The sequence below is a fragment of the Pipistrellus hanaki genome, assembly GCF_964339955.1.
Source record: "Pipistrellus hanaki genome assembly, chromosome: 2".
Classification (NCBI taxonomy): domain Eukaryota; kingdom Metazoa; phylum Chordata; class Mammalia; order Chiroptera; family Vespertilionidae; genus Pipistrellus; species Pipistrellus hanaki.
The window spans coordinates 181,974,399-181,993,288 of record NC_140504.1 but is presented as its reverse complement, the minus strand read 5'-3'; the positions used below and the strand labels follow the sequence as shown (position 1 = coordinate 181,993,288).

Sequence of the window (18,890 nt, the reverse complement as noted above, 5' to 3'; positions counted from 1 at the left end):
CTAGGATTGGTGGATGGGGCTGAGGCCCCGCCTCCGCACGCTGTGTCTTGTGGGTGGGAGCGCGCCGGCCGGGTTTGGGCGATTCGCGCAATGCAGCGGCGCGGAGAGCGGAGCGGACGCTGAGTGAGTGTGAGTGTGAGGGAGGCCGGGGGCGGGCGGCCGCGGAGTCTGGAGGCGGTGCCTCGGTTGTGCCGGGTGAGCCTGACCCTTCTCCGCCGAAGTTTTGGTTGCTAGCGGCAGAGGCGGGCCCGCACGTCCCAGCGCGGGTGTGCGGGAGCCTGGGTTCCCTTTCTAGGCGGGAGCGGAGCTTTGGGGTCTCCTCAGCGGCTGCCTGAGGCCCTCGACGGCCGCCTTCAGCGAGCGCCTGCCGTGGCCGCCCGTGTGCCAGGCGCCCCCAGGGAAGAAGGCCTGTCTCCCAGCCTCCGCTTAGGGTCCCGGCTGAGGAGGCGGCTCGTGTCTGCCAGCCTTTTCCCAGGGCCTGCTCTGTGCTCCTGTGAGGGACGGAGGGGGAAGAAAATGCCCGACGCCTGCCGGTCCAGCTGATACTGATTGTGCAAAGCATCGAGGTTACGTTGTGAGCCAGACAGGACCCCTGACCTCTCAGGGCTGTGAGGCTGGTGGGGAAAACGAATGGAAAGGGGTCTCACTGAGAAATGCGGAGTGCGTGCGACCTGGGAGAGGCACCTGAAACGAGCAGGGAAGCTTCTCTGAGGAAAAGCCGCCTGAGGGAGAATTCGAATGAGGTGGGTGAAGAGAGGAAGGCAGACTGTTCCTGGTAGAGAACAACACGAGAGACCGTGGGAGGAGGATGGCCAAAAAGCACAGAGGCCCGTGTGGCCAGGAGAAAGGGAGTGAAGGGGAGGTGAGGGGGAGTGTGGTACAAGATGAAGCTGGAGGCGGGGAGAGGTCAGATCTTGCAGGACTTTGTAGCTTTTACCGAAAGACTGCTAAGGTTTTTGTTGTTGATGGTTTATTTTTTTTTATTATTTTTTTAAATTTAAAAAACATATATTTTATTCAGTTTTCACAGAGAGGAAGGTAGAGAGACAGAGAGTTAGAAATATCGACGAGAGAGAAACATCGATCAGCTGCTTCCTGCACCCCCCCCCACTGGGGATTCCTGCACACACACACACACACACACACACACACACACACACACACCCCACTGGGGATTCCTGCAACCAAGGCACGTGCCCTTGACGGGAATCGAACCTGGGACCCTTCAGTCCGCAGGCCGACGCTCTATCCACTGTACCACACCGGTCAGGACAGTGGTGGTTTATTTTTTATGGGGAGTGGGTAGTGTGGTGGGGGATTGGGCTTGATCATTCAGAGGCTGGATAGTGAATAGATGGAGGACAGATAGACTGTTGGGAGTGAGGACTGAGGAGTTGGTGGAAATGCAGAGTTGGACAGGTTCTAAAGGTGTAGACAGGAGAGGTAAAATCAGTAGGACTCGCTAATGGATTGGATTCAGGGAGTGAAAAAAGAGGACTTCGAAGTAACTACTAGTTTTCTGGCTTATGGCAACTGGGTAGGTGTTTTGTTTTTGTTTTTTGGACAAGGGAAGGAAGAAATCATTCTTGACATCGAGGAGGCAGTTTGAAACAAGGGTTTGGAACTCAGAAAAGATATTTTTTTTGAAATATAAATCTGAGAGTAATTTGTATTTGGTGGTAATTGAGTCATAGATGTGAGTAAGATCACCTACGTCAGAACCTTTAGTAGTCGGGTTAATACTGCTAGGCACTAGAAATTTGAAGGGTATGCTAATGTGCAAGAATACTCAAAAAAATTTCATAATTAAAAAAGAAGAAAAAATGTTTGTAAATAGGATTTGAATCTCATCAGCATCATTTATAAGTTTGTGATTTTGAGCAAGTTACTCAGCCTCTGTGTGTTTTAGTGTCTTCATCTGTAAAATGAAGTTTTTTTTGAATGAGTGAACAGAGCCTTACTATGTGCTGAACAGATCAGAAGATGGGAGACTTTCAAATGACAACTAGTGGTCCAACTTCCCGCCTTCCCATCCAATATCTAGAATTACTGTCTTAGAAAGATGCTACTTCTTTTTTGAATTCTAGTAATGAATCTGTTGAGAAAACAGGTCAAAAGCAGGAAAGAGAAAAATAATAAAAAGCAAAGAAAAACACAAAAAGTGAACTCAAAATATGAAAGCTGAAAGCAATTATGGAGAGCATTTAGCCCATTACTCCTATTTAACTGAAAACAAACTAGCAGAGATTAAGTGATTTGATAGCTGGTACTAGACCTCAAGGCCAGTACTTACTCTACTATCTACAGTCAGTAATCCTGAAGGTCCCTTCCAACTCCTCTAATAATAATTGCTAATACTTGAGTACTTCCTATTGCCATGTATTAACCTAAAATATTTACTTGTCTAAACCAATTTTATTCCCTATTTTGACCACCCTAGGAGATAGGTAACCTTTCTGTGCGTGGGATGGCGCCCAACCAATTGAACTACCCGGGCCGGGGATGTGAATTCTACAGGGCATTGTAGACTAGTGGTTGAGAATGCAGTCTCTGCTCATATCTTAGAATTTTAATTTATCAACTTATCTCTTCTCAATTCATATACCCAGTGGTGCCTCGCATAAAGAACGCATCGCACAGCGAACGCTGCACACAACGAACTTCATTTCATGATTCATACAACGAACTTCGTTTCACACAACGAAGTCGCCCGAGCTTGCACGATCGCTGCCGATGTATTGCATCCTTCCGCGCAGGCACTGCAGGCAGTCGTTAGTCACTGCGCTTAACTTAAGCACGTATAGCGGCAATCGTTCTTCATTACGAATTAAATCACGCACGTATCACGGCAGTCGTCCTTTTAAGTTAAATTCAATATTTTTTTTATATCATGGCTTCTAAAAAAAGCAGGAAGGTGATTTCTGTTGAAATGAAACAGGAAATAATTAGAAGGAGTGAATGTGGGGTAAAACAGTGTGACCTCGTCAAAGAGTTTGGCCTCAGCAAGACCACCATTTTCACCATTTTGACAAATAAGGATGCAATCAAATCAGCCAAAGTAGCCAAAGGAGTATCAAAACTATTTCATGAAAAACATAGGTCTTCAATCCACGAGGAAATGGAGAGGCTATTAGCAATTTGGATTAAGGACAGGCAGGTGAAAGGTGACGTAACAACCCAAGATATTATCTGTCACAAAGCCAAGAGAATTTATGACGATCTAAAGAAAAACGTCCCTGGAAGTAGCAGCAATCAAGATAATGAAAAAGAATTCAAAGCCAGCAGGGGGTGGTTTTTTAGATTTAAGAAAAGGTGTGGAATCCACAGCGTTACTATGCATGGTGAGGCTGGCAGTGCTGACAAGAAAGAAGCAGAAAAGTTCTCTATTAACTTTCAAAAATGTATTAAGGATGAAGGATACTGCCCACAACAAGTGTTCAATGCCGATGAAACGGGTCTTTTCTGGAAAAGAATGCCGAGCAGAACCTTCATTACAAAAGAGGAGAAGAAATTGCCAGGACACAAAGCACTTCTGGTCCAGCAACAGGACAATGCTCAAAGGGAAGCGTCATCTGATAACGAGGAGCAACAATCAAACAACCAACCAATCCCAACTGCTGACATCAAGAACATCCTGGTCAAATGGAAAGCAGTTCAGGAGTTTACCAATGCCCACTATCCGGATTCAGCTGAAGCAAACAGGATCAACGATCTTTACTCCGATACTCTTGTCCGTTATTTCTGGCAGATGTTGGAGAAAAGAGAAAAACAAACGACTTTGGACAGGTTTTTCATGAAACCATCGGCCAAAAAGCAGAAAATGGATGAAGATGTGCAAGATTCGGTAGACTCTACTTAGTCTGTCTTAAAATTAAAAAAATGTGTTTTTTTTTAAAAAAAATTATGTTTTTAGATGTATCTAAATAAAAATAATAACAAAAAATTTATCTTTTTTTATGTCATCTTAGCATATTTTATGCTACAAAACGAATTATTTTTTTTAACATGTATTGTTATGGGAAAACGCGTTTCACATAACGAACTTTTCGCATAACAAACTTGCTCCTGGAACGAATTAAGTTCGTTGTGTGAGGCACCACTGTACATAGGTTAAAGATGAGTCATTCTCTGCAGTTTTCTTCCTCACCCAAGACAGGTTTTGACCTCACTCTGGGCCACCATTCCCCTGCTATACCACCTATTCACACATTATTCTTTCTTTGCTTTGGGAACAGAGTGCCCAGTAACCAGCTCCCTATTGATTTCCTACGTATTATTGTTGTTTAAAATAGTCACGTAAAATGAAGTACCTAAGGGAGATTTTCTATTTCTAGAACTATTGCAAAGTAACTCCAAATGGTGTATCTCAATCCTTGTCAATTTACTTGCTCTTTTAAGTCTACAGATGTGATCCTATTTGACTGGACTATATTTATTTCAATGTTTTATAAACTTTTTTTTTTTTTTTTTTTTTAAGCAGAACCCTCTCCCCTCCTGCCCCCGCCAATTGAAATCTTACATAGAAGCTTAATAGGTAAGCTAGATCAAAGCAGAATGCACTGTTAAGTTAGTTCCTCTTGCCCTAGCTGGTTTTGCTCAGTGGATAGCGCATCAGTCCCAGGTTTGACTCCAGCCAAGAGCACATGCCTGAGTTGTGGACTCGATCCCCAGTGGGAGGGGTGCAGGAGACAGCCCATCTATGATTCTCTCTCATCATTGATGTTTCTATCTCTCTATCTCCCTTCCTCTATGAAATCTATGAAATTGATTAAAAAAATATTTTAAACAAATAGATCTTCCTTCTGTAACTTCTACTCCTTCCTACCATGACCCACCTAAGGCTGGGAGGGCAAGTGGGAATCAGCAGTAATTTTTGAGGAGGGGCTTCTAGCTTTCCAAATGTGCTGAGTGGGACTTCCCTCAATTCTGTTTTGTTTTTTGTTTTTTTTTGGGGGGGGGGGGGGCGGGTCCTGCTCCTTACATCTTTGATATATAGGCTATCTTCCTAGAGTCCTACTTCTTTAGCCTTCTGGACATGTATGATCCCTAGATATTTCAGAATTGACTTTTTAAAAGTAAATTTGACCCAACTGGTGTGCTCAGTGGTTGAGCATCGACCCATGAACCAAGAGATCACTAATTCTATTCCTGGTCAGGGCACATGTCCAGGTTGCAGGCTTGATCCCCAGTAGGGGGCATGCAGGAGGCAGCCAACCAATGATGTTTCTATCTCTCTATCCCTCTCCCCTCCTTTCTAAAATAAACTTGAAATACCTAAGGAGCTTCTGAATAAACCACCATAGAACCCTAAACCATAGAACCCTATGTATCTACAGAACATAATAAAAAATTTTTTATTTATTTTATTTTATTTTTTTATATATATTTTATTGATTTTGTATAGAGAGGAAGGGAGAGAGATAGACAGTTAGAAACATCGATGAGAGAGAGTCATCGATCAGCTGCCTCTTGCACACCCCCTACTGGGGATGTGCCCGCAACCAAGGTACATGCCCTTGACCGGAATCGAACCCGGGACCCTTCAGTCCCCAAGCCGACGCTCTATCCATTGAGCCAAACCGGTCTCGGCATAAAAAAAAATTTAAATACCATTTTAAAAAATGGCAACCTTCTACTCTCCTGAATTGTAAACCTATAATTTTACATTTCAGACTTTCCCTAAAAACTGCTGCTAGTTTTCTAAAAGAATTGCATAGGATTTCTCAAGCTATTGTTCTAGAGAAGGATCAAACAGGAGAACTTTAAACTTGGCTGTTCATATTCTTATCACAGCAGAAATCAGCAAGAAACAACTTAAGATTGTTTCCAGCCAAAACTGGTTTGGCTCAGTGGATAGAGCGTCAGCCTGCAGAGTGAAAGGTCCCAGGTTCGATTCCGGTCAAGGACATGTACCTTGGTTGCGGGCACATCCCAAGTGCGGGGTGTGCGAGAGGCAGCTGATCGATGTTTCTAACTCTATCCCTCTCTCTTCCTCTCTGTAAAAAATCAATAAAATATATTTAAAAAAAAAAAGATTGTTTCCACTTACTTCTATTGCTCTTTCCACAACCTTTCTATAAGGAGGAACAGGTGAAACTAAGATATTTGAGCCTAATTTAGATGTCCTACCTACTGATGCCTCTATGGATTCTTTACCTCATTAATGCTTTAGGAGTTGGAGGGATAATTAAGGTTTTTTGATAGAGCCATTGACCCCAGGTTAATTTCTGTTCTAGGATGTGATATGAGGGATACTGGGCAGAGGGAAGGGAAGAACTAGAGTTGAGACTACTTAGCTAGGAAGTGAAAGAAAGAATCCCAACTAGGCTACGATACTTGGATTTAACCTGTTTATCAGCCACTTCTTAAGAACTGACAAATCAGCCTGCATTCTCTCTATCTGCTATTAATAAAGTAATAGCCCTGGCCTGTGTTTCTCAGTGGTTAGAGCATTGTCCTGTGCACTAAAGAGTTGTGAGTTTGATTCCCAACCCCAATCAGCGCTTGTGTGGGAGGCAACCAATCATGTTTCTCTTGTGTTGATATTTCTCTCCCTCTCCCTCTCCCTCTCCCTCTCCCTCTCCCTCTCCCTCTCCCTCTCCCTCTCCCTCTCCCTCTCCCTCTCCCTCTCCCTCTCTTCTCTCTTCTCTCTCTTCTCTCTCTTCTCTCTCTTCTCTTCTCTCTCTCTCTCTCTCTCTCTCTCTCTCTCTCTCTCTCTCTTTTTTTCTTTCTCCAACCCCATCTCTCCCTCCTTCCTTCTTCCCTTCTCGCTCCCTTTCACTTTCTAACTAAAGATTAATAAAAAAAATATCAAGTGAGGATTAAAAACAAACAAACAAATAAATACATAAGGTATGTGTATATGTATATAAGAACTGCTAAAATATATTAAAACTAGAGGCATGAATTGGTGCACAGGTGGGGGTCACTCAACCTGGCCAGTGATCTGGGCTGGTTGGAGTTGGGGGAGTCCGCAGGAGGTTGGCTGTGGGAGTGCACTGACCACCAGGGGGCAGCTCCTGCATTGAGTGTCTGCCCCCTGGTTGTCAGTGTGCATCACAGTGACCAGTTGTTTGGTCTCCTAGGTTTTTATATCTATACTAGAGGCCCAGTGCACTCGGGGGGCGGGTCCTCAGCTGGGCCTGTGCCCTCTCAGTCTGGCTAAGCCAGCAGTCAGACATCCCCCGAGGGGTCCTTAGTGCTGCTGCCATTATGTTCACCAGCTATGAACCTGGCTTCTGGCTGAGCAGCTCTCCCCTTGTGGAAGCACACTGACCACCAGGGGGCAGTTCCTGCATTAGCGCCTGCCCCCTTGTGGTTAATATGTGTCATAGCAATCGGTCTTTCTGCCATTCAGTCGATTTGCATATTAGCCTTTTATTATGTAGGATATCTATATATCTACTACTATTGGCTGCCTCCTACATGTCCCCTATTTGGGAATCGAACTGGCAACCTGGGCATGTGCCTTGGCTGGGAATGGTACCCTGATCTCCTGGTTCATAGGTCAAAGCTAAACCACTGAACCACACTGGTTGGGCATACTGTGTGAACTTCTAAAATGAACTTGTGTGTTTTAAATTTATCAGGAAAAAGTAAGCATATTGGTTAAAAGTGTGGACTCAGGTGTCAGCCAGAATTTGTCTCTACCATTTCTTGGCATAGGCATAGAGATTGGACCTCCAGAAGCCTTGGTTTTCTCATCTATATACTATGATAATAATAGAATTTATATCTTGAGACTTTTGAAGGTTAAATGAGATATTGGATGTCCAGTGTTGATCATAGTGCCTGGTCATAGTAAGTGCTTGATAAATGTTGGTTCTTATTACTATTACTGTTTCCAATCCATTTACCTCCCATCCTCCAAAACCTTTCATTGGCAAAAGAATACCAACTATAGCAATTAAAAAACAAGAAACAAAATAGACTGATGGCCTCGGGTAAGTATCACAATGAAAAGAAATAAGATCAAGGTCTCTAAAACTCCCCACAATTAGAGTAGACAAAAGAGATTTGGATAAAAGTACATGGTGTTAAATCTATGTTATTACTCTGAGAATAGCTGTGGATTGTCTGTACTTTTCTTCTTTAATGCAGATGTCTCAAATTATTGCCTGTCTTATTTCTTTGTGACAGTACACTTGAATTAGCTTTAGCAGAAGAGATATGGAGGAGCCATAGAACATTAAGGATGAATTCAGGAAGACCCGAGACCATGGAGAACTTGCCTGCTCTCTACACTATTTTCCAAGGAGAGGTATATTGTTTGGGCTTTGAAAATGTACCATTTATGTTAAGTATAGGTTGAAGGTGAAAAGTAGCTGGGTTTGGAGATCCTGTTATTTGAGAATATCTTGAGCATTACAGTTTAAATGGGAATGGCTAGTGGAGCATCTGGCCATCACCTGTACCCCTTCTAAACTCCAGATTTCTAGCTGCATACTTGGCATCTTCATTTGGAAATCTCATAGCATCTCTGACTTATGTTTTATATATTTTAATATGCTTTATTGATTTTTAGAGAGAGAGGTGAGAGAGTGATAGAAACATCATTGACTTGGTGTCTCCTCATGCCCCCTACTGGAGATCAAGCCTGAAACCTGGGTAGGTGCCCTGACCTGGAATTGAACCAGTAACCTCCCTCTTGTTTCCTGGGTCAGTGCTCAACCACTGAGCCACATCAGCTGGCCTGGTTTATGTTTTAAATAGAATTTTTAATTTCCTCACAAAATCTATTCTAGTCTTTCCCATATCAGCAGATGGAACCACTGCCTATTCATCTACCCACACTAGATATCTGGACATTATCTTTGATTTTTCCTTTTAATTTGATTTTGATGTTCCCTCCCGCTCTAGTCCATTAGTCCTATAATTTCTTCCTCTCAGATATATCCGTGGTCTTTGTACTTCTTTATTGTGGCAACCCATTAGTTTAAGCTCTCCATCTCTTCCCTGCCTCTTACTGGGATCTTTACTTCTATTGTAGCCTTTTTCCAATCTGTTCTTTACATCATAGCCAGAATAGCATTTTAAAAACAGATTGGACCATGCTGCTTTCTCACAGCTTTTCTAGGTTTCTCATTACACTGAATACATTCAAGCTTGTTTTTGAGACCCTTATATGACTTAACTTCTATCTAATCTGACAGTGTTGTTTTATCTACTTGTCTCCTAGCCACTCTGTCACTATTACAGCTCTGAATATTACAAGTTTGCTTCTTTCTCAGGAGTTTTACATATACTTTGAAAGTTGCTTCTAACTCCACTTTCCCCACCAATTTCTCTTTATTTTTTAAGTCTTAGACTTAATGTCATTTCCTTAGAGATCTTTTTCCACTATGAGTACACAGATTCATCCTGCATTTATTTGTGTACTTGTTTAATGTTTGTCTTCCTCACATGATACTAAGCTTTATGAGGGCAGAGCCCTGTCTGTTTTGTTCAGTGTTGTCTATTTTAATCCCAGATTGTATTTGTTTTCAGAGTAGAGGCTTTTGAACGGGAAAAGCCTGGATTCCTGTCCTGGTTCTTTTATTTACTACTAGAGACCCAGTTTACAAAATTTGTGTACTCAGGGGTTGGGGGTGGGGTGGGGGAGGGGTGGCAGGGGAATCCCTCAGCCCGGCCTGCACCCTAAGCCAGCAGTTAGACATCCTTAATGCCATCACAGAGGTGGGAGAGGCTCCCGCCACTGCTGCTGTGCTTGCCAGCCATGAGTCTGGCTTCTGGTCACTGAACACTGGGGTAGCTCCTGCATTGAGCATCTGCCCCCCTCATGGTCTGTGCGCAACATAGTGACTGGTCGTGCCACTGTTTGGTCGATTTGCATATTAGCCTTTTATTACATGGGATAGGATAGGATGTTATCCTTGAGACCATCACTTGATCACTTGAATCTCAGCTTTCTTATTTATTAAATTGAGAGAACAACTTCCATGGAATTGCCATGACTGTTATTTTTTAATATATTTTCTTGATTTTTTTTTTTTTTTTTTTTTTTTTTTTTTTTTTTTTTTTTTTTTTTTAATAGAGAAGAAGGGAGAGGGATAGAGAGTTAGAAACATCGATCAGCTGCCTCCTGCACATCCCCAATTGGGGATGTGCCCACAAAGTATATGCCTTGACTGGAATCGAACCTGGGACCCTTCAGTCTGCAGGCTGACACTCTATCCACTGAGCCAAATGAGTTAGGGCAATATAGTATTTTAACTATATAATTCTTATGGCATTTATTCTTGCTTTATGGGTTGATAAAAAGTTTTACCTCCTCATAATGTTAGGTCTTTGAAGATACACTTTGTTACTTTCAGTTGATTATAGATAATTGTGGCTCTTGATTTTTGTTAAGTTTATCCCAACCTGTAATATAACAGTCAAGATATAAAGGCTGATAAATTTTAAAAAATAGCAAACACCTTCACTGTTAGAGCCTTTGATGTTTAAGAACCATAGTACTGCCAAAATCGGTTTGGCTCAGTGGATAGAGCGTCGGCCCACGGACTGAAAGGTCCCAGGTTCGATTCTAGTCAAGGGCATGTACTTGGTTGCATGCACATCCCCAGTAAGGGGTGTGCAAGAGGCAGCTGATTGATGATTCTCTCTCATCGATGTTTCTGACTCTCTCTCTCTCTTCCTCTCTATAAAAAATCAATAAAATATATTTTTAAAAGAAGTTAAGTAGCCTTCAAATGGTTAATAAATGGCAAAGCTGGGGTTCTAAAGTTCTCTCTTTGAGACTGCGTTCTGCTACTCTGCAGTTGGGATTGTTCTACTGTACATAAGTGCATGGAGGAACTGAAAGACTCACAAGAGAACTCTTGACTGAATTGAGGTATAAGAGGTAGGTAAATGGTAAATGTGGTTGTTCCACGGTCATTTGTTTGTACCTTTATTATGGTATTAAATATAGTCTGTCTTGTATTATTTTTACTTTTACATGTGTGACTCCTTCACTGGATTGTGAATTAGTGGAGAGCAGAGGCCATGGCTGTCTCATGTATCTTGGCAACTACTTCAAATTCATTTTAAAATAAGCTAGGCATTCCTTTTTTTTAAGTTGTTTTTATTTTATTTTAAAGTACCCTGCATGGCCTCCTTCATATAGGTTCTCAGTAAATGTTTGATTTAAATTGATCCCAAATCTCTTAGGTCCTACAGTTGAAGAAACTGGTGGTGTAGCCCATTTCCCAGAAGTTCCTTCAGTGGGCTGAGCAGGACTGAAGGGCCCAGTGACAAAGTAGCTGAGAAGCCAGCATTCATCCTTTTCTTTCCATTAAGTGTGGTAGGGAATACAAGCATAGCAGTGGGAATTGGGTTTGGCTTAGCCTAGCCATAGTTAAAGAAATACTGAGGGGGGCTTCCTCTGCAGTTTGCATGAACACACCTTACCACCTTACCACCTCCTCTTCCCTCAAGACCCACACTGCTCGCTCTCTCACCAACGGCTCTTCTTTTGCCTCTAACTTGTTCCTGAGCCCACACAGCCAAGCTGGCTCACCTTTTTTTTTTTTTTTTTTTTTTTTTTTTTTTACTTCAGTGACTTTCTAAATAAACTTTCCTTGTATTTGAAAAACAAAAATGCTGAGGGAGATTGGTGTTGGTAAGGTGGACTAGAAGTTAAAATACTTCTGTTCTCTACCTGGTCATACTACTTTCTAATTTTGTGAGTTTGCACAAGTAACTTAATGTCTATGAGCTTCAAATTCCTCATTTACATTACAGAGAGAAATAGTTTCAAGGCCAATGCAATCTCTAATCTGAAGATGGTAAATTCATTTTATCCAAGTCCTGAGTTTAGTTGAGATAATTACTGAATCCCCCTGCCCTCCCCCAACACACACACACACACACACACACACACACACGCACGCATTCTATTTGATTAATTATTCTGGGGACACCAGAGCAAACTGTGTGATCATTTTACAGCAGGTGCCATTCTGTTAATTTCAACTCTGCATCCTAGGAGACACAGTGATGGAAACACCTGCTGCTGGAAATAGTCCTTTTCCTAACTGAATAGTTGAGTGCATCAATTCTGGTGCACATTAACCTTTCCTTTTGGGAGAGGCCACATTAAGGTCTATTATAATATTTCTTCAGAAGATCATAATGTGACACTGGAGCTTCAGGACTGAAAAGTGAGATTGTCTTAATTAACAACAGCAAGGTGATTTGGGTTCCAGCTTCCAGATGCTACTTTTGTTTGTTGGAGTGTTGTGCCCTTTAATAATGTTACCCAGTATGAGACATCTTAGCTCTTTTTCTAGAACCTTGGAACAAGTGCCTTTGGTTGGTTCAGAAAGAAGGGGGTTGCTTATATTGTAATTAAAATTTCAGCCCTGACCATTTGGCTCAATGGATAGAGCATTGGCCTGAGGACTCAGGGTCCCAGGTTTGATTCTGTTCAAGGGCATATACCCTGGTTGTGGGCACATACCCAGTGAGGAGTGTGCAAGAGGCAGCTGATTGATATTTCTAACTCTCTATCCCTCTCCCTTCCTCCCTGTAAAATATCAATAAAATATATTTAAAGATAAAATAAATTTTCTGCCGAAGCCGGTTTGGCTCAGTGGTAGAGCGTCGGTCTGCGGACTGAAAGGTCCCGGGTTCAATTCCGGTCAAGGGCATGTACGTTGGCTGCAGGCATATCCCCGGTAGGGGATGTGCAGGAGGCGGCTGGTCGATGTTTCTCTCTCATCGACGTTTCTGGCTCTCTATCTCTCTCCCTTCCTCTCTGTAAAAAATCAATAAAATATATTTTAAAATAAAATAAAATTTCAAGTCGCCTTTTTTATCCACATGATCCTGTTTTATAGAGGACCATGTGAACTTAGGTAAGCACTTCATGTCTCTAATCTTCACTTTTGAAAAACAAAGGGGTTGAACAAGCTAATCTCTTAAGATCCTTCCTCCAGTTCCACCTTGTTTTGATTATAAATGCTAGTACCTGCCTGATTATACTGGTGTGTTTTTTTTGGTGGGACTATCTGGTCTCTACCCTAGCATAGCATGTTCATTAGTGTAAAACTTCTGGTTTTTAACCCATTCTTTTATTTTAGTATATGTGCTGCCGAAGCAAGCACCCATTCTTTTATTTTAAAAAAATGTTTTTGCTGATTTTAGAGAGTGAGAAACATTGATGAAAGAGAAACATTGATGAAAGAGAAACATTGATTGACTGCCTCCTGCACACTCCCTACTAGGAATCGGATCCACAATCTAGGGATGCATCCTGACGAGATGTCCTGGTGCATGGGACAATCCTCAACCAACTGAGCCACACCAGCCACGGCTTAACTCATTCTTAATGCTCTATCTTAAGAGAGTTGGTTCAAGTGCTTTGTCTCAATATCCCCATTAACAAATGAGGAGAATGAAAACTTTAATCTAGTGTTATCCTAACATTGAAGTGGGTAGTAATGCTGTTTGGTAAAGTAGGAGGCACTGGTCCAAGAGTCAAGGGACCTCGGATCTGTACCTATCTTGTATCTAAATTAGTTTTATGCCTTTCTGTGCTTCAGTGTCTTAGACTGTCAATTCTTAAAAAGCTAAAATTTATTGAATGTACATTGGGTGCCAGATACCAGTGCTCGGTGCTTTGTGTACATCAGTTGTTACCTGCAGTTGTACATCAGTTGTTGCCTGCAGCAGCAAAGGGACTACAAGGGGAACTTAGACCCCGAAATGCAAGTTGTGCTCAGATCCCACAGGTGAGAAGTGGGAGATCTGGAATTAAAGGCCACATCTTTCACTCCAAAGCCTGTGCTCTTTTTCTACACCTGTGCTATTTCACCTTGTCTGCAACATGGGAATCTCCCCTTTATGCTTCCTAAGATTGTTGCCAGGAGCAGAGAAGATATCACCTGTCCCATTGCTTTTGGCTGCTAGGATTTTATAGTTAAAGAGAACACAGAAGCAGTTTTAATGTAGTTAAAACTTTAGTTTTAGTTCAGATCCCAGTAATGTCATTTACTAGATTGGAATATTGGTCAGATAACAGTCTCTCCACGCATCAGTTTTGTCATCTATCAGATGAGGATTATAACAGTATAAACATCATCTGCTATCATGAGGATTCTGTAAAGCACTTTAGATAGTGTTTTACTTGTATTGTGAGTGTCCTATATAATAAAAGTAATATGCAAATTGACCCTAACAGCGGATGACTGGTTGCTGTGATGCATATTGGTCACCAGGGGGCAGACACTCAATGCAGGCTCTACCCCTGGTAGTCAGTGCACACCCACAGGGGGAACTCTGTTTAGCCACAAGCTGGGCTGATGGCTGCAAGCGCAGGGGCAGTGGTGGGAGCCTCTCCCACCTCCTTGGCAGCACTAAGGATGTCTGACTGCCTAAGCTGCAGTCAAACATCTCCTGACGGTCTTGGGCTGCCAAAGGGATATCTGACTGCCAGCTTAGGCCCAATCCCCGGGGAAGAAGGCCTAAGCTGGCAAGTGGACATCCCCCCAGGAGCCCCGGACTGCGAGAACGCGCAGGCCAGGCTGAGGGATGCCTCCTAAGTGCATTGGGCCTCTAGTTAATTATATATTAGCGAATAGCAGTACAGCAGATGTTGTCTTATTCCTTCCCCTTATATCACATGTGTCAAACACAAGGCCCGCGGGCCAAATCCAGCCCGCCAGGCCTTGCAATGTGGCCCGCACCGCGCTGTCATCACTGCACTCCGCTGTCAGTTTATGACATTGCCAGTTTATGACTGTTCAGTAAACCATTTGGCCCGCGATTTAGGCTGGATTTTAGATTTTGGCCCCTTCTCTGATTGAGTTCGACACCCCTACCTTATATGATAGTTGTGAAGCTGAAAGAGTGAACAACTAATAAAAGTCACTGAAAAAAGTAAAGTTTATATGTGTAAGATTGTATTGGATATTTTACAAAAGTAATAATGAATTTAAGATAAATATAGTATGTAGTGACAACTTTAATCCCAATCCACAGGTGAGAAGGGTGGGCTAGAAGAAAGAGGGGAGGGGAGAGAGGTAGTCTGGAATAATTACTTGGCAAGGGATCTGGGTCGGTCATTCTATTACATACTGCACAGTAGTACATAGACTGATCAAACCTCTAAACCCTCCATCTTAGGCCAACTCTATAAGAATTGAGGACAACTCTTGCTCTTTCCGATTATATCTTCTCTGTTTCAGTTGTCTGTGTATTGGCTTATTCTCTAATTATCTTGATAAAACTCAGACTCTGGTTTGAAGTGAATTAACCATACACCCATAGGCTGTTTGGTCTGGTTTGATTTGAAGTAGGAAAAAGGGATGTCCTACATGATTTATCCCATATTGTTAAGAGTTCTCTGTATTGGGATTGGAGCTGTCAGTCCCAGCTAGTATAAAGTGTAACTTTATTACCTGATTTCCTGCTGTTTGTTCCTTTTGTTCACATACTTTGGAGATTTTAATTGGTGTGGGATTCGGGCATTCTTGGGTACTGTCATAGCATCTGACAATAGTCCAATGTCACCAATGTTTGAGTTCACACATATTTATCAATCTAAATTTTTTATAGAATAAAGAGAATGTTTGACAGAACATCATTGTTAGGCAGTTTTGCAGCAGACAGACAGGCAGTCGATATCAAGTAGAAATTCAGGGAGACTAGGTTAAATGCTACAGAAGAGAGACTCATTTGTGAGACATTGATTCTTTTCTTTTTTGTCTTTATAGGTTGCTATGGTGACAGACTATGGAGCCTTTATCAAAATCCCAGGCTGTCGGAAGCAAGGTGGGAGCCTATAACTTGAAATTTAGCCTTCCCACCGCATTGCCTTTGCTGTCACCCCCACCACATCCTAATTATAGGCTCTACATTTTTAGATAGTTTTGTTTTTGTGTACAGATATAAATACAGACAAGTGATGACAGTTAATTTTTAGCACATCATAAATGGTGTTCTCTGACCTGGAGGGAGGGTTGGGGTACAGCTACTTTGGTTCACTTCTGGAACCAGCTCTTCCTCAAATTTCACCTGTGACCCCAGGCAAGTCACAGGTTGAAAACTGCTGCTGTAGAGCCTAAGACTATCGGAAAACACAGATATTTACATTACAGTTCATAACAGTAGCAAAATTACAGTTATGAAGTAGCAACGAAAATAATTTTATGGTCAAAACCAGTTTGGCTCAGTGGATAGAGTTTCGGCCTGCGGACTGAAAGGTCCCAGGTTTGATTCTGGTTGGGGGCATGTACCTTGGTTGCGGGCACATCTCCAGTGAGGGGTGTGCAGGAGGCAGCTGATCGATGTTTCTCTCTCGTCGATGTTTCTGACTATCCCTCTCTGTCAATAAAATATATAAAAATCAATAAAATATATTTAAAAAAAGAAAAGAAAAGAATTTTATGGTTGGGGGTCACCACAAAATGCAGAACTATATTAAAGGGTCGTGACATTAGAAAGGTTGAGTTTCATATTCTGTAGGAGTTAATTATCAACCATTAAAAAATATCTTTGATACTTGCAAAAAAAAAAAAAAAGAAAAAGGTTGAGAACCACTGCTAGGGCATCTGAGTTTCCTCTCCTGACTTTCCAGTTAGGTTGCTCTGCTCATTACATCATTGTGGGGGAGGTGGGGGGAACCAACTCCTTGAAATATATCCAATTTAGAGATTATGTAATGGTCTAAAATTAAAAGTGTGGGGTATATAAAACACTTTGAGGACCCAGGGTTATTCAGAGATAGACTTATCACCTCTAAAGTCAGCTGAAATAGGTTGGTGAGGCCCAGAGGCCCATGGTCAGAGAAAGCAGAGGCTTCAATAGGAGCTCCAAACAGAGAGGGCCCACACTTGGAGTTATAGGTCAGGCTCACATCTGTGTGAATGCTTGTGAGTGAGAGAGAGATGGAGAGAAAGAGAATAAAGGTTAATAATTTTCCAAAAAATCTTTAGGGAGGGCATTTATTTTAGATATAAATCTTTGTTTTATTATATCTATCAGTTTTTTTCTTTAATTTGATTCCTGGTTTATATTCATTCAAGATGTTGTTAATTATATTTATTTTCCTCAGAAGAGAAATAGTTTCCTCTATGATTAAAATATTTGAAAACAAAAAAACCTGTAATTCTATATCCTATTTTAACCATTGTGATAGCATTTTTATAGTAGTTCTTTGTCATTTTTAAAATCTAGTTTAAGCATTTATAATCACATTATACAATTTCATATTGTATTTCGTTGTTTACATGGAAAATGCTAGTTATTATGCTTGGCACATAGTAGGCACTTAATAAATATTCACTAAAATTGAATTATTGACATTTTTATGTAATCTTTGAATATCACTTAAAAATATATTTTTATTGATTTCGGAGAGGGAGAGAGAAAGATAGAAACATCAATAATGAGAGAGAAACATCGATCAGCTGCCTCCTGCACACTCCCCACTGGGTATGTGCCCGCAACCAAGGCACATGCGCTTGACCAGAATCGAGTCTGGGACCCTTGAGTCCCCAGGCTGACGCTCTATCCACTGAGCCAAACCGGCTAGGGCTTGAACATCATTTTTAATGGGCCATCAAGTGGCTCTCTATACTATAGTTCATTTTCCATTATCCTACTGTTGGATATTAAGTTATTTCTAATTTTTCTCTATTTTTAAAAATACATTGCATAATTTGATGTAGATTGCTTTCCCAGATGCATATAGCCTTTTCTGTGTATAAGATTATTTTCTTAGGATAGAGTCCCAGAAGTGATTATGTGCTAAATTAATTATTAGTCAGGGACAGATTAGTAATTAATCAAGGAACAGAATACAACTGAGAAACATTTTGTTAATTTTGCTGGGGAGTACAGGATTAATCTGGCTTCCACCAGGGCTGTATCAAGTTGCTCAGTTTACACATGCAGGGCTTTGTCTCTTTGCTTCCCTTTGGCTGACTCTTGCCACCTGGTGGTAAAAATGGGCATTGATAATTTTTTGTGGTTTATAATCCTGATAAGAGTCTTAAGAAATATTATTTGATTTGGATGATTTAACTATTGTCTTGTGTTTGACCCTAAAACAATGAATTGCAATGGTTGAGAATATGAAGTACCCTTTTTTTTTTTTTTTTTTTTTTTTAATTTTAGAGAGAAGGGAGAGAGGGAAACATTAATTTGTTATTCTACTTATTTATGCATTCATTGATTGATTCTTTTTAAAAAAATATATTTTATTGATTTTTTACAGAGAGGAAGAGAAAGGGATAGTTTGAAACATCGATGAGAGAGAAACATCAATCAGCTGCCTCTTGCACACCCCCTACTGGGGATGTGCCCACAACCAAGGTACATGCCCTTGACCGGAATCGAACCCAGGACCTTTAACTCCGCAGGCCGACGCTCTATCCACTGAGCCAAACCGGTTTCGGCCATTGATTGATTCTTGAACGTGCCGTGACCAGGGATCAAACATGCAACCTTGGGATGATGCTGTAACCAACTGAGATACTCAGCTGGGGCATAAACTACCTTGATTATCTAAGCCTGTGTTGTTGTGCCCGCAATAGAGGGTTAGGTCAGCTCTAATTTTTTTTTTTTTTTTTTTTTAATCAATCTTTATTGTTCATATTATTACAAAGGTTCCTCATTTCTTCCCCCCTCCACCAGGTTCCCACCCCACCCTCTGCCCCCTCCCCATCCCCCATTGTCCTCATCCATAGGTGCACAGTTTATGTTCAGTCTCTTCCTCCCTTTTCCCGATAGTAAATCCCTTTTCAGATAGTAAATCTGTTACTTAGCATTTTCTCATATCAATAATACCTCCACATGCCCAATGATACACTTCACACAAAAGACATTTCCAAATAGGTCAACCAGCCTCATCCAGGCCCCACCCAAGGCACTCACAGATCAACACCCCAGCGCTATACTAACTC

At 41.6% G+C, this 18,890-nt stretch overlaps 1 protein-coding gene across 9 annotated transcripts in view; it reads left to right on the top strand.

Annotated features, from left to right (window-relative positions):
- Positions 1 to 23: 23 nt before the first annotated feature.
- ZCCHC17 (zinc finger CCHC-type containing 17) overlaps positions 24 to 18,890 on the top strand; it is a 39,740-nt gene continuing 20,873 nt past the window's right edge. The window contains exons 1-4 of one of the 9 annotated variants that reach the window (XM_084874369.1): positions 86 to 123; positions 8,140 to 8,260; positions 10,761 to 10,843; positions 15,699 to 15,756. In XM_084874369.1, the coding sequence (XP_084730495.1) occupies positions 15,705 to 15,756 (52 nt within the window). In that variant the 5' untranslated portion in view covers positions 86 to 123; positions 8,140 to 8,260; positions 10,761 to 10,843; positions 15,699 to 15,704. Of the gene's footprint in view, positions 744 to 4,480; positions 4,535 to 8,139; positions 8,261 to 10,760; positions 10,844 to 15,698; positions 15,757 to 18,890 lie in introns of those variants that run through there. The other 8 variants (XM_084874364.1, XM_084874368.1, XM_084874363.1 and 5 more) reach the window with 8 other exon arrangements.